The 16,273-nt window shown below is 33.7% G+C and overlaps 1 protein-coding gene across 1 annotated transcript in view; it reads left to right on the top strand.

Moving 5' to 3' along the window:
* The window catches only part of LOC106469526 (metabotropic glutamate receptor 1-like), a 95,649-nt gene extending 79,781 nt beyond the window's left edge, over positions 1-15,868 (top strand). The window contains exon 3 of the mRNA XM_013930025.2: positions 15,770-15,868. Coding sequence (XP_013785479.2) covers positions 15,770-15,801 — 32 coding nt within the window. The 3' untranslated portion in view covers positions 15,802-15,868. The remainder of the gene's footprint in view (positions 1-15,769) is intronic.
* Positions 15,869-16,273: the final 405 nt, after the last annotated feature.

Below are 16,273 nucleotides of genomic sequence, written 5' to 3' on the forward strand. Positions count from 1 at the left end.
AATTACAGTGAGTGGTCGAGAAGATTGATATCCTTAATCTGTCTGACATCTCCGTCTTGGGGATCATTTCTAAGACGGGGGTTCATTTCTGATCGAATTAAGTGTAAAGACATTTCCAAGTCTACGATTCCGGCAAGCTGAAGCCCAAACATCTTGTCAAACGTTAAACATTTTGTGGTTGAAAAATAATATGTATAGTCTGAAATTTTCAGTACCTTAGTTAGAAAACAAACGTCTGGAATAAAATTGTATTCTTGTGACGCAATATACCTTCGTAAAGTAAGAAAAAAAGCGACCACAATAAACAAATAATTCAATTTTTACGACCTGTTTGTTTCTGAACACTTTATGGCCAAGAGTGCGTTATAAGAATGGCAGTCATATCTCACTATTCGATGTGAAAAGAGTAGCCCCAAGTAATTAGTAATGTTCATTGTGTTAGCCTTGACGTTATATAAAAATCATGCACCTGATTCTGGATCTCGTTTTTAACGATAATTCGAATAATGCGAATTTTGCTACATGAACTTTGCTACAATGGGATATCTCTTTCTTCTAAATGGCAATATTTATTATTAGATCGGCGGTGTTGATATTGGTTGTATCTAGACTGACGCCCTCTTCAGGTTCTATCTAGACTAGCTCCCTCTTTAGTCAATCTCTTTCCGTGAAAAACAATGGCTAGGAAATTACTTGGAACTATCTTTGATAACTCTGATCAAGCTTTCTAGTTTCTTCAATATTTGAACAACAGACATCTATATAATAAGATTCAGTATGTGTGTGTGTGTCACGTAACTCCTAATTTGAACAGCAGACATCTATATAATAACATTCAGTATCTCTGTGCGTGTCACGTAACTCATCCTAATCTGAACAGCAGACATCTATATAATAAGATTCAGTATCTATGTGTGTGTCACGTAACTCATCCTAATCTGAACAGCAGACATCTATATAATAAGATTCAGTATCTATGTGTGTGTCACGTAACTCATCCTAATCTGAACAGCAGACATCTATATAATAAGATTCAGTATCTCTGTGTGTCACGTAACTCCTCCTAAACTGATGGTCGCACCAACTTCTAAGTTGTGCCAAACGAATCGTCTCGGTCCTGAGATTTACAGAAATGTAGAATTTTTCACCTCACCCCTTGGGGAACCCGGGGATTTCCCCTAACCTCTTCTCCTAAACTGCTGGACTCACCAACTTCTAAGTGGTGCCAAACGAATCGTCTCGGTCTCGAGGTTTCCACAAAGGTAAAACGTTTCACCCAAACCCTTAGAGAACCCAGGTATTTTCCGTAAACTCTTTTACAGCGATTCCCCGAAAGCGGACCCCAGAGTTGGTATGGATTTACACGTAAATAAATAGGCGTATTAATTACTTTTTTAGACACTTTGACTAGTAATATTAATGGTTACTACCAATGTGGAAAATAAAACTTAAACTCTGCAAGTTTCATTACAGTTATTTTGAGGAACATTTATTTAAAATATGTGACACGTGTGAGGTTTGGCATAACGAAATAAATTATATAGCCATTCATCATAGCCTGAATACTTCGTCATTATTTGTGTCTGTAAAATTCTAGTAAACCAACAATACATGAAATTTCTAAATCTCATACATGGATGAACATTCTTCAATTGTCAAAAGTTAATTTAAATGTTACTCGAATGATATATCTACATACAGCTCAGATGTGTGTTTAAACCTAATTGTACGATATATCTGCATACAGCTCACATGTGTGTTCAAACCTAATTGTACGATATATCTGGATACAGCTCACATGTGTGTTTAAACCTAATTGTACGATATATCTGCACACAGCTCACATGTGTGTTTAAACCTAATTGTACGATATATCTACATACAGCTCAGATGTGTGTTTAAACCTAATTGTACGCCTACAGTTTTTTGGGGACTTAAGGACTGGATTCGTCCTTTAAAGTTATCGATTATGGTCTATAAATCTACTGTAACATTCCAGTATCTTATTAAATTCAAGTATACTAGAGCATGTTTTAGTTATTAAATTCAAGTATACTAGAGCGTGTTCTAGCTATTAAATTCAAGTATACTAGAGCGTGTTCTAGTTATTAAATTCAAGTAAACTAGAGCATGTTCTAGCTATTAAATTCAAGTATACTAGGGGGTGTTCTGGTTATTAAATTCAAGTATACTAGAGCATGTTCTGGTTATTAAATACAAGTATACTAGAGCATGTTCGGTTACTAAATACAAGTATACTAGAGCATGTTTTAGTTATTAAATTCAAGTATACTAGAGCATGTTCTGGTTATTAAATTCAAGTATACCAGAGCATGTTCGGGTTATTAAATTCAAGTATATTAGAGCATGTTCTGGTTATTAAACTCAAGTATACTAGAGCATGTTCTGGTTATTAAACTCAATTATACTAGAGCATGTTCTGGTTATTAAATTCAAGTATACCAGAGCATGTTCTAGCTATTAAATTCAAGTATATTAGAGCATGTTCTATGAGAATGTGTCATTAAAATATTAGCAAGAGATTACTCATTCATCAGTTAAGACCTCATATTAAGTGTGTAGAATCAGCCACTAAGCTAGTTCTTGGCTTATGGAAAGTAGCTCAAGCGTTGACGGTGGGTGCTGCTAACACAGACAACCCTTGTTTTGTCCACGAAATTCAACAGCTTCCTCATATTTTCAGCTATTCTGTTTCCTTCTAACCAAAAGATCGAGAAAACTTGAAGTTTATATGTGAAGACTTCAACAATATATTTGCACACTATTTTACACATCAATCAAAATTTATTGTTTAAAAGGTGTTTACTTGACAATGGGAAACTAGATTTTATGGGCTATCTGTATTGGACCAGTACGGGTATCGAAACCTATTTTTTAGTTTTATAAGCCTACAGTCTTACCGCTGAGCCACTGAGGTGAAAGGGGGGGGGGCAGTCTTTCTGTTAATATGCATTTTGTTTGTGACTTACCTGTTAATAGCTATTTCTAGCCTTTCTTCTAAAGAGCTAGGTATTCTGTTGTAACCTTTCTGTTAATAGCTAGGTATCCTATTGATAACTTTTCTGAACTAGGTATCCAGTTTGTAACCTTTTTGTTAAGAGCTAGGTATCCTATTTTTAACCTTCCTGTTAGTGCTAAATATCCTGTTTGTAACCTTCCTATTAAGAACTAAATATTCTGTTTGTAGTTTTTCTGTTAATAGTTAGGTATCCAATTTGTAACCTTCCTGTTAGAGCTAGATATCCTGTTTTTACCCTTTCTGTTAATAGCTAGTTATCCTGTTTGTAACCTTCCTGTTAGAGCTAAATATCCTGTTTGTAACCTTCCTGTTAAGAACTAGGTATCCTGTTTGTAGCCTTTCTGTTAATAGCTAAGTATCCTATTTGTAACCTTCCTGTTAATAGCTAGATATCCTGTTTTTACCCTTTCTGTTAATAGCTAGTTATCCTGTTTCTAACCTTTCTTTTAAGAGCTAAGTATCATTTTTGTAACCTTCCTGTTAACAGCTAAGTATCCTGTTTGTAACCTTTCTGTTAATAGCTAGGTATCCTGTTTGTAACCTCTCTGTTAATAGCTAGGTATCCTGTTTGTAACCTCTCTGTTATTAGCTACGTATCCTGTTTGTAACCTTTCTGTTAATAGCTAGGTATCCTGTTTGTAACCTTTCTGTTAATAGCTAAGTATCCTGTTTGTAACCCTCCTGTTAAGAGCTAGGTATCCTGTTTGTAACCTCTCTGTTATTAGCTAGGTATCCTGTTTGTAACCTCTCTGTTATTAGCTAGGTATCCTGTTTGTAACCTTTCTGTTAATGTGTATCCTACATGTATGCAGTCACGCTTGCTTGATACAAACTGAATACTTCTCCGTTGTTTAATAACACATTCACGCACCACATTATTCTGAAATAGACGAAGGAAGATTTTATTAGTTTTAATGGGTAACGTCATCTGGCACTCCACCAGTTTCTGCAGAACGTACCATTAATTGTTTCCTGGATCAGTCTGATGAGTCTAATATAACGTTAACCGAACTGATACATTCTAAGGAAACATTTCCCAACTCATCTAAATAAAACAATGAATATTATTTACTAAACGTTATTAACTAACATTCTCTCGAACTTTGGCTAGCTAGCTCCAAGTTAAAGAACAACATAGTTTTAAACAGACAGTGTGAGAATACTTTCATTAAATACGTTGACGTAGTTATAGACGTAAATTATGTGTCTAAACGACCACATTTTGAACTAACACGAAACGTGGTTGTTATCAGAATGATGAGAGTTATTTACACAAATTACATAAAAGTGGTCGCAGCGTGCATGGCAAGTGCAACACAATACATGCTTACGGTTACACAAAACACACTGTTGTGAAACATAACGTGCATGGTTAAAGTTACACAACACGTGGTCCGTGTTTTATAAAAATGATCCAAGATAAGACAGAATCTGGAAATAGATGTACAAATAACACGTGGTTAAGGTCATGTACCAAATGATTTAAAACACAATTCATATTATCACAGCTACAGTTTCTGATTTGTTGTCATTTTTTTTTACCTAGATTAATGCTGTTTTCCCAACTTTAAAGTAATACAGTTTTTTTTATCTTTTCGTTTTATAATTTCTTGAAACCTAACTAAGAAACGCGAAGAATACGTGAAGAAAACTGTCTTTATTTATTCATATCTAAAGCACAAATCTTCAAACCAGTTGTTTTAGATTAACTCGTGAATTTTTGTAGTCAATTATTTATAGAATTACCACGGTATTGTATAAACATCAAGAGTGACGTTCTCCACACAGTGTAGGATATTGTCACGCCGAAGGTGTGTCAACTGAATCAAGTAGCTAGTTTTCACCCGCAACAGATTGATTAAAAACCAATATCAAGTGTACTTGTCAGCGGAATATCCTTTATAAGTTATATTTGTGTCTACTAAAAATACTGATAACAATGAAATAAAGTTATAGCTATCACGAAATTAATATAGCTTGTAAAGACAGTGCGGCTCAGCCATAAATCTGTGGGCTTATAACGATAAAAATTTGGTTTCGATACTTGCAGTGGGCAGAACACAGATATCCCATTGTCTTGTATTGTGCTTGACAACAAACGAATAATAACACCGATCTCATTTCATGCTTTCCTAAAATAACGTGAATTATTCCAATAGTTCAATTTTTTTGATAAACAAACAACAAACATTCTTTTCGCGAAAACGCAAATTGAAGACACCTGTAGTGTCGCCTTAAGGAATTTGAATCGAATACAAGTCGAGAATGAGTATATGGTTTATGTAAGTGAATACAAATAAAAAAGAAAGTCATGTACATTAGTGTTTCTCAATCTTTGGGGTGTGAGGCGTGCAGCTATTGGCGGGAAGAACAGCCCTAAATGAACTTGGTGAGACTTGAGATGGAAAGAGATGCGAAACCCTAGTGAACACTGTACGTAGTTTAAACTGTTAGAATACCTTAATAACAATGGTGCTTCGTAAGGTAAAAAAAAATAATAATAACAGTTGTAGTTCATAAAATATTAAAATAACTTAATAACAGTTGTAGTTCATAAAATATTAAAATAACATAATAACAGTTGTAGTTCATAAAATATTAAAATAACATAATAACAGTTGTGGTTCATAAAATATTAAAATACCTTGATAACAGTTGTAGTTCATAAAATATTAAAATAACATAATAACAGTTGTAGTTCATAAAATATTAAAATACCTTAATAACAGTTGTAGTTCATAAAATATTAAAATAACATAATAACAGTGTGTAAATAAATAATTACAGTGTCTGTTTTGATACGAAGTTAGCGAGAAGATGTGTCCTGGAGAATTTTTTAAGGTTTTTGTGTGTATTTTTCTTGTTTCTAAGTAAAAAGAGATTCACACGGTACTGTGCCGACTGTCGTAATTACAAGACTTTTTGAAGATGGCACGTTTTTTTGTTGTTGTTTCACTGGGACAATGAACAGCACTTATTCATGGTTGAAGACAAATTACAAAGCTCTTAAAGGTTTGGAGGAATGTAAGGCGTTTTTTATCATTATTCTAACAGGTTTCTTGTTTTTTTTCCGACGAGCTATCTTAATTTTTACAAATCCATATCTGACGTATTATACTAGTAGAATTTACGAAAAGCTTGTACGTCTTGTAACATAGGACACGAACATACCCACAATTCCTCAGTGACGTAAGAGTAAATCTGATAAGGAAATTCATGGTATATCTTCTTACTTGGATTACCTGCGTCCTTTTCTGTTTAACCATAATAGACAAAGCACAAAGCTACACAATGGGCTCTCTGTGCTCTGCCCACCACGGGTATTGAAACCCGGATTCTAGCGTTGTAAGTCCGCAGATATACCTCTGTGCCACTGGGGGGCTAGACTATGTTTCTTGAAACTTTAGGCGTAATGTCGTCTGTACACTTAAATACGATCTCAGACACTCATATACTGGCTAGTATTGGCCACGTTCCAGATTATGTTGTGATCTTCAAGTATGACCTTAAAATTAAAACATTTTCTCACAAATAGAGTAACCTAACTGTGTATGTATTCTAACTCTTAACTAGCAGATATTCTATTTAAAAGGCTTTTTTTTTAGAATTAAGACTTTTATCGCTTTGACATCGAATATAAACATAAATAAATTCGGTAATATAGGAACCTTTGTCCTCAGTTGTCTCCACCTGTATGATGAGGTTTAACCTGCAATGAACTGTCTGGTGGGGTGGATGTGTCAACATTCTGATCCTATTGTGCGAATAAAGGGGGATTTCGGCGACTCTCCTATACGCTGTATCGACGTGAAAATGATTTGACCTTACATATAATATTCTACACTTAATATATGATTAAATATTACCTGATTCCCGTTGCTCTTAAATCCCCCAGAAGAGTGGTTAAAATAAATTCAATAAGAATGTTTAAAAATATGCTAGAAACCGGGTTTAGATACCCGTGGTGGGCAAGAGCACAGATAGCCCATTGTGTAGCTATGTGCTTAACTTCAAAGCAAACAAACAAATAGTGCCATGAATATAGGTGTGTATGTATGTGTATTAACTGGTTAAAACCACATTTTAGATATATAGTGGTCAAGGGGTAATAGATATTAATATCACAGATAACAGAGATTGACGAGAGTAAACGTTGGATGACAGTTCTCATTTGTCGTTGCCATAACGATCACTTCAAGTACTCTCCTACTTAAAATTTGATATTAATATCAATATTTATCTTATAAAATAAGGCAATGTATATCTATATATATGTACTCCTAATCTCACGTGACTTATTCAGCTTACCGACACTTTTTTTCCTTATAATAAGTGTTACAAAACTCACCTGTTACTTTAAATGATTTATAAAATGTTCAAAACAAATCAGTTGTTAAGTTCAGAATATATTATAAGTTTGAAATTAAGTTCGTGCAAGTTTTCTCTGAATCTGTAAATCAATGCTGTTATAAACTTATACTGAGTTCGTATAGAATGTTAACTATATTGGTTCTGAGTCATAAACGTTCTCTGAATCTGTAAATCAATGCTGTTATAAACTTCTGGAAGTTATACTAAGTTCGTATAGAATGTTAACTATATCGGTTCTGAGTCATAAACGTTCTCTGAATCTGTAAATCAATGAATGCTGTTATCAACTTCTGGAAGTTATACTAAGTTCGTATAGAATGTTAACTATATCGGTTCTGAGTCATAAACGTTCTCTGAATCTGTAAATCAATGCTGTTATCAACTTCTAGCAGTTATACTAAGTTCGTATAGAATGTTAACTATATCGGTTCTGTAAATCAATGCTGTTATCAACTTCTAGAAGTTATACTAAGTTCGTATAGAATGTTAACTATATTTAGGAATATTTAGTCGGAATGATAATCGTATTAGTTCCCGGTTACAAACTTTTGTAAGAAATACTTTCTCAACACTAAAGTGAAACCTGCGTTCATTATTGTTATAAACTCAGAAGAGGAATACAAAGTTAGTTTTTGAATGGTAACCACATTGGTTCTGGGTCATAAGCGTCGGGACTCATATCCTTGTTTAAAATATGCTCTTAAAGATGATATAATTTTTTATAAACCAGTGACATGACTCTTAATTAAGGTAGCCCTTAACAGAACATGACTCATTCTGAAACATTCCTTCCCATGACTCAGCTGTAAATTTGAGAGCTTATAATACCAAAAATCGGGTTTCGATACTCGTGTGCTTTAGAGCCCATTATGTAGTTTTGTGCTTAAGAAAAAACAAACAAATCTCAAAGTTTGGAAAACGATCTCAGAAGTAAATTTTTGTTATGTATCTTTTCTTTACCCATAAATATGACTGTGAACAAATGTATGGAAAATATTTTAAAATAGAATAACCAAATACTTTGTGAATAGGGTTTCCAATTAAGTCTACAAGTAATGTATGAACAAATGTATGGAAATATTCTAAAATAGAATAACCAAATACCTTGTGAATAGGGTTTCCAGTTAAGTCTAAAAGTAATGTATGAACAAATATATGGGAATATTCTAAAATAGAATAACCAAGTACTTTGTGAATAGGGTTTCCAATTAAGTCTACAAGTAATGTATGAGCAAATGTATGGGAATATTCTAAAATAGAATAACCAAATACCTTGTGAATAGGATTTCCAGTTAAGTCTACAAGTAATGTATGAACTAATGTGTAGATAAGATTAAGTTAAATCTACATGTAATGTGTGAACAAATGTATGGATAACATTAAGTTAAATCTACAAGTAATGTTTGAACAAATGTGTAGATAAGATTAAGTTAAATCAACAAGTCACTGGTGAACAAATGTATGGATAAGATTAAGTTAACTCTACATGTAATGTGTGAACAAATGTGTGGATAAAATTAAGTTAAATCAACAAGTCACTAGTGAACAAATGTATGGATAAGATTAAGTTAAATCTACATGTAGTGTGTGAACAAATGTATGGATAAGATTAAGTTAAATCTACATGTAATGTGTGAACAAATGTATGGATAAGATTAAGTTAAATCACATGTAATGTGTGAACAAATGTATGGATAAGATTAAGTTAAATCTACATGTAATGTGTGAACAAATGTATGGATAAGATTAAGTTAACTCTACATGTAATGTGTGAACAAATGTGTGGATAAAATTAAGTTAAATCAACAAGTCACTAGTGAACAAATGTATGGATAAGATTAAGTTAAATCTAAATGTAGTGTGTGAACAAATGTATGGATAAGATTAAGTTAAATCTACATGTAATGTGTGAACAAATGTATGGATAAGATTAAGTTAAATCAACAAGTCACTAGTGAACAAATGTATGGATAAGATTAAGTTAAATCTACATGTAGTGTGTGAACAAATGTATGGATAAGATTAAGTTAAATCTACAAGTAATGTGTGAACAAATGTGTGGATAAGATTAAGTTAAATCAACAAGTCACTAGTGAACAAATGTATGGATAAGATTAAGTTAAATCTACAAGTAATGTGTGAAAAACTGTGTGAATAAGATTAACTTAAATCAACAAGTATTTTAAAGGAAAACAATTGTTTCTAAAACTAAAAGTCAACAGAAAAGCAATTTTCAGCAGCTGAATTATCCTGTATGATGAATAAACGAAGTGGATGAGGAAAGTGTGGGGACAGAAAGTTACAAATAAATTAAACTACTCTCAAACACTAGATTCAGTTAAAATAACTTATATGCGTAACCTGGTGACACCATTCCAAATCATATTTTTGCTGTTTCTGTCAAATGTTTGCTATGATGCTGAGATGGTGGAAACTGATTCTATTACAGACGTTGGTTTTCTGTTTTTTTTTGTTCTTCATGGATAATTAAAGCTGAGGCATGAAGCCTCCTTGAACACGTGTTATGCACTGTTGTACTGAGATTAAAGGTACGTTTTTATTCCTGTTTTTTTTGTGTGTGTGTGGAATATTTATTCCACAAGGGATTAGCTTGGAATGAAATTGATCTTAAAATTCAATCTTATTTGGCGAAGACCAGGAAGATTCGGAAAATTGAATTTTCAAATGACATCTTCTGTATGAAGGAAGAGTAACTTGTATACAAGAGATGAGAATTAAAAAAAAAAAGAAATACTAACTCAAAAATTTTGATATGATTTTCCATGTTTACTTTGGTTAATAAGATACTACTGGTGTAATTACATTTACTTGCCTCGTGGTTTTGGACACATCATCTGAAAGTAGGCCGCTTAATTAGTAATTAAACATAGACTGGAGTAATCCGTGTTCCATTACTTAACATTTTTCTTTTTGACATTAAATTAATCTCATGAGGTTTGCTACATCTACATTACGCAGTCGTAGCTCAATCTCTATTTTCACCAAGAGTTTTATTAATTGTCTAAAAGGTTATTATCATCTATAAATAAATACAAATCACCCAAAATGGCCGGAGTTGGATAAACAAGGTTTTGTAAAACTAGGTAGCACTAACACCTTACCGAAGTTTTGTAAAACTAGGTAACACTAAAACCTTACCGAAGTTTTGTAAAACTAGGTAGCACTAACACCTTACCGAAGTTTTGTAAAACCTGGTACCACTAACACCTTACCGAAGTTTTGTAAAACTAGGTAACACTAAAACCTTACCGAAGTTTTGTAAAACTAGGTAGCACTAACACCTTACCGAAGTTTTGTAAAACCTGGTAACACTAATACCTTACCGAAGTTTTGTAAAACCTGGTAACACTAACACCTTACCGAAGTTTTGTAAAACTAGGTAGCACTAAAATCTTACCGAAGTTTTGTAAAACTAGGTAACACTAAAACCTTGCCGAAGTTTGGTAAAACTAGGTAGCACTAAAACCTTATCGAAGTTTTGTAAAACTAGGTAACACTAAAACCTTGCCGAAGTTTGATAAAACTTGGTAACACTAAAACCTTTGCAGATTTTGTTATGAATTTCGCGCAAATCTACACGAGGGCTATCTACGCTAGCCATCCCTAATTTAGTAGTGTAAGACTAGAGGGAAGGCAGCTAGTCATCATCACCCACCGTCAACTCTTGGGCTACTCTTTTACCAACGAATAGTGGGATTCACCGTCACATTATAACGCCCCCACGGCTGAAAGGGTGAGCATGTTTGGTGGGACGGGGATTCGAACCCGCGACCCGCATATTGCGAGTCGAGCGCCCTAACCACCTGGCCATGCCGGGCCATTGCAGAATTTTCTAATGTCTGTTAAATTATTATATTTATATACTTTGGTAAAACTTGGTAAAACTTTACAGAGTTTGGTAAATAAAACGTTTTTTGAGTTTCGTAAAACGTGGTAAAAACAGATTGTTTTACAGTAAATTAGGTTCTTTAATAATTTTATATGAGACATCCATTTGATTGATGGAAAACTTTATAATGTTTATGGTTTTATAACAACAGCATAAAGAAATCACTTACTTATACAATAAGCTTGCAACTCTAGTGTGAAGTTAATTAATTTTCGTCAGTTTCTAACTTCCCTTATTGTACTTTTCGTTTACTCTTCTGTCTCTCTTGAAGCGCCATCTATTACCACACACACGCTAAGATGATATCTGAATCCAGAACAAGCAACAGCTAATAATTATCAGTTATACGCTTTATTATTCGTAGGTTTCATACTAGGATATATAGGTTTCGCACCAGTACTTGTAGGTTTCATGTTAGTATTTGTAGGTTTCGCCTAGCACTTGTAGGTTTCATGTTAGTATTTGTAGATTTCACCTAACACTTGTAGGTTTCATGTTAGTATTTGTAGGTTTCACCTAACACTTGCAGGTTTCATGTTAGTATTTGTAGGTTTCATATTAGTACTTGTAGGTTTCATGTTAGTATTTGTAGGTTCATATTAGTACTTGTAGGTTTCATGTTAGTATTTGTAGGTTTCACGCTTGTGCTTGTAGGTTTTACGATGACATTTATAGGTTTCAGATCAGCTATTGTAGGTTTCATCCACACAAATTTTAGTTTAGTACCGTGTTATGAGAAATTTAATAAAAATATCTAGATTTTTTTCAACTGACCAAAAATAACGTTTATCCATACCGTGATAATGTTCTTCACAGTCTGTTGCTATGTGACCATGATAATGTTCTTCACAGTCTGTTGCTATGTGACCATGATAATGTTCTTCACAGTCTGTTGCTAAGTGATCATGATAATGTTCTTCACAGTCTGTTGCTATGTGTTGGAAAGTGCTTGAAACATGTTGGACAGAAATAAATATTACCTGTGAAATAGAATATATTCTTAAATAAATATTACCTATAAAATAGAATATATTCTTAAACTATTACCTATGAAATAGACTATATCAATAAACTATTACCTATGAAATAAAATATATCATTAAACTATTACCTATGAAATAGACTATATCAATAAACTATTACCTATGAAATAAAATATATCATTAAACTATTACCTATGAAATAGAATATATCTTAAATAAATATTACCTATAAAATAGTATATGTCCTTAAAATATTACCTATGAAATAAAATATATCCTTAAACTATTACCTATGAAATAGAATATATCCTTAAACTATAGCCTGTGAAATAGAATATATCCTTAAACTATAGCCTGTGAAATACAATATATCCTTAAACTATTACCTATGAAATACAACATATCCTTAAACTGTTACCGAAAAGTAAAATGTAACTTACTAAAGGTTGCTTCTTAATCAACTTTTTCTCAGTGACCGTAACTCTCAGATCTGAAACTGAAACCTAAACCTAATCTTCGGAAGAACTGAAAAACTTGTGAATCGTGTGGTTAGTTCAGTCATGTGAAGTTAATTATGAGGTGGGACTTAATACTGTTCATACATAATTATGAAATATTCGTAATGACTTCATTAATGTCAAATACGATATTAAAAGTGCCAGAAAACATTCGTTGCTCCAGACAATTTTTGAAGTACATAACACGAATGACTGGATAGACTACAGCACGCGGTGAATCCTCTTGTGAATGTGCACGAAAATAAAACTCCATACCTCGTAGAGGTCGGTCATTTAGTCGAGAAGAAATAGCATGGCTCTTTACAAAACGACAGGAATTTTAAAATGTACGGATATTAAACTCATCAGTCTCTATGATGGTTACCAATCTTACGTACTGCATATTTATTATATCTCATCTTCCGTATTCTTAGAGTGACGTACGGGAGTCTGAAGATGAATATTAGTCTATTTTAAAAGTCGTCTGAATAGAGTATTAATGCAAACTATTACTTTTTTATTTGTTGTTAAGAGCAAAGTTGCGCTTTGTCTACCGCAGGGATTGAACCGCGATATTTGCCCCTCCAGCTTGTTGCTGAACCAGATTTTTAAGTTGTTTATAATGATAACATGGATGGATGAAAACAAAATATGTAGACATAACATTTATTTTAAAATCAGGACAGATTAGTTTTAATCAGCTGTGAACCTACAGGAGGAATTAAGACACTTCAGATAAACCTCATGATTTCATCCACTGTATGTGGTTACAATTTGGAGGGAGGGGGGGAGGTGTCCAAAATAAAATACATTCCTTTTCTCTGTTAAAGAGGGATAGATAAAAAACCAAGATGCTTTGCAGACACTAAAATCCCGAAGAAAAACCTGGTATAATCATTGTTATAAGTGTACACAGGCCTAATAACCGGTGTCAACATTGTTTTTAGACTACTCAGTAGGCCGCCTAGTCATGAAAAATAACCGGTGTCAACATTGTTGTAGCCTAGACAGTAGCCTGCTTAGTCATGAAAAATAACCTGCATCAACATTGTTGTAGCCTACAGAGTACTGTGCTTAGTCATGAAAAATAACCGGTATCAACACTGATGTGGCCTAGACAGTAACCTGCTTAGTCATGAAAAATAACCTGTATCAACATTGTTGTAGCCTACACAGTAGCCTGCTTAGTCATGAAAAATAACCCGTATCAACATTGTTATCAGCCTAGACGGGTAGTCGCTTAGTTATGAAAAATGTCCTTTAAAACTAATATTAGAGTTAACTAAATTCAAACACGTTTTCTCTGGTTGAATCTTAGTGACATTTCACAACAACAAATTAAAACAAACTTAATGCACTCGAAGATCTAATGTAGGGAAATGAGACGTCTTTCTCTTAGTTTAAGCCGCAACGTTCATTATTTCCCCTGTTCCAGGATTTGTTGAAGTTTATTAATTTCAGTCAATGTATGTCGTACTCTGAAAATGGCGTAATTGGTTCTGCTAATAGTGTTCTTAATTGGTACGTCCGTGTTTAAGAAAGCTGTTCCATCTTGTAAGTAACTAACCTGGAGATTACTACAAAGAGCACGCTATACTACAACAGAGACTGAAACAAGGTAATTATTCCAATGATTAGACATTCAAAACTTTACTCAAAATTAGATTTATTTCTTGGCATGCTGTGTTGCAAACATAAAACTCAGGCAAGAAACGGTTCAAATGACGAATTTTACTGGTGAATGATAGCGTATTTCTACCGATGTTCGCGGTTACTTACGTCGGTTAATGCAAACATATTTTTACAGATGTTTGCGGTTACTTACGTCGGCCAATGATAACACATTTCTACCGATGTTCCCGGTTACTTACGTCGGTCAATGTAAACATATTTTTACCTATGTTCCCGGTCAGTTACGTAGGTCAATGCTAACATATTTCTGCCGATGTTCCCGGTTACTTACGTCGGTCAATGATAATGTATTTCTACCGATGTTCCCGGTTAATTACGTCGGTCAATGTAAACATATTTTTACCTATGTTCCCGGTCACTTACGTCGGTCAATGCTAACATATTTCTGCCGATGTTCCCGGTTACTTACGTCGGTCAATGCTAACGTATTTCTACCTATGTTCCCGGTTACTTACGTCGGTCAATGATAATGTATTTCTACCGATGTCCCCGGTTAGTTACGTCGGTCAACGATAATGTATTTCTACCGATGTTCCCGGTTACTTACGTCGGTCAATGATAACACATTTCTACCGATGTTTCCGGTTACTTACGTCTTGTTTCGGTTAATTCATTCCTTACATTACAAATCACTGTATTGTTCTCAGATCACCTTCTAACGCTGTGTTCTATAAAAACGTTCTTTAGTTAAGATGTTCTCACATACGACACTTGAATATATCCAATAGTGATAAACCTAAATTAAAAACACATTTTAAACGAAAAGAGTGAAATCAAGAAAGAAGAAAAACGTTTTTCCTCTTTAATAAATGCATTTCGTGACAGAATTGAAGATTCTGTTCGATTTTCTTTTTTTACGACGTTCTCAGATTTCGCTAACCCTCTTGAGTAGAGACTCAATAAATCATCTCTAAAGTGATCGTGATTAATGATCTTTTTAGTTTTCCTGCTTAACAGGAGGAAGAAGAGAATGATCGGATATTTTTCTGTTATATTAACACAAGGTATACTCTCGAACAGATGACTTCTACAAACTTGTGTTATTGTTTTATTGTAAACTGTCCTTTTTTTTTCTGTTTCTGACTTATTTTAAAGAAATGATTTCTGTATGAATCAATAGAAACAGCCATCAAAGATAAATGCAGTTTCCGCGGTTTGGCTCAACTGTTCTTATAAATATAACCTTCCAAGAACGTTTTCATGTTCAGTATCATGTGTACACGATTGGGTCGTTTAAACTTGATTTTTAGCGATAATGAACTTATATTTATTACAGTTATCCCCAGTAGCCCCACCCCTAGTAGATGAACGGCAAGTCTGAAAGGTTACAAGGCTAAAAACCGGGTTTCGATTCCCGTGGTGGACACAGCATAGATAGCCCATTGTATATAGCTTAGCAACAAACGAAGAAAGGTGAGAGACCTGGCAAATATGACGTCAGAGAAAATAGTGGCAGGCTACTATTGCCCCCTCTCGTGTCCAAGTATTGTGAAAAAAATATATATTTTTTCTCTGATGTATTATTTAGTCTTTTAGTGTTTCACAAAAACACTTGAGTAATGTTGTTATGTGCTATTGTAGTAAGAACTACACATACAATACTCTAAACCAATTTTTACTAAATATTTCCTATTGCTTCTCGAAAGAACCAGACCTGGCTATCTTCTCTCTCTAGACGACTAGGGCAGATAGCCTGGGTGTAAGTAACTGTGTGCGAAATGCATCAAACAAACAATATATTAACATGGCAAAGAAAGGCCTAGCGTTAATAATGTCCTGG

The sequence above is a fragment of the Limulus polyphemus genome, unplaced genomic scaffold (assembly GCF_000517525.1).
Source record: "Limulus polyphemus unplaced genomic scaffold, Limulus_polyphemus-2.1.2 Scaffold3529, whole genome shotgun sequence".
In the NCBI taxonomy this organism is placed as follows: domain Eukaryota; kingdom Metazoa; phylum Arthropoda; class Merostomata; order Xiphosura; family Limulidae; genus Limulus; species Limulus polyphemus.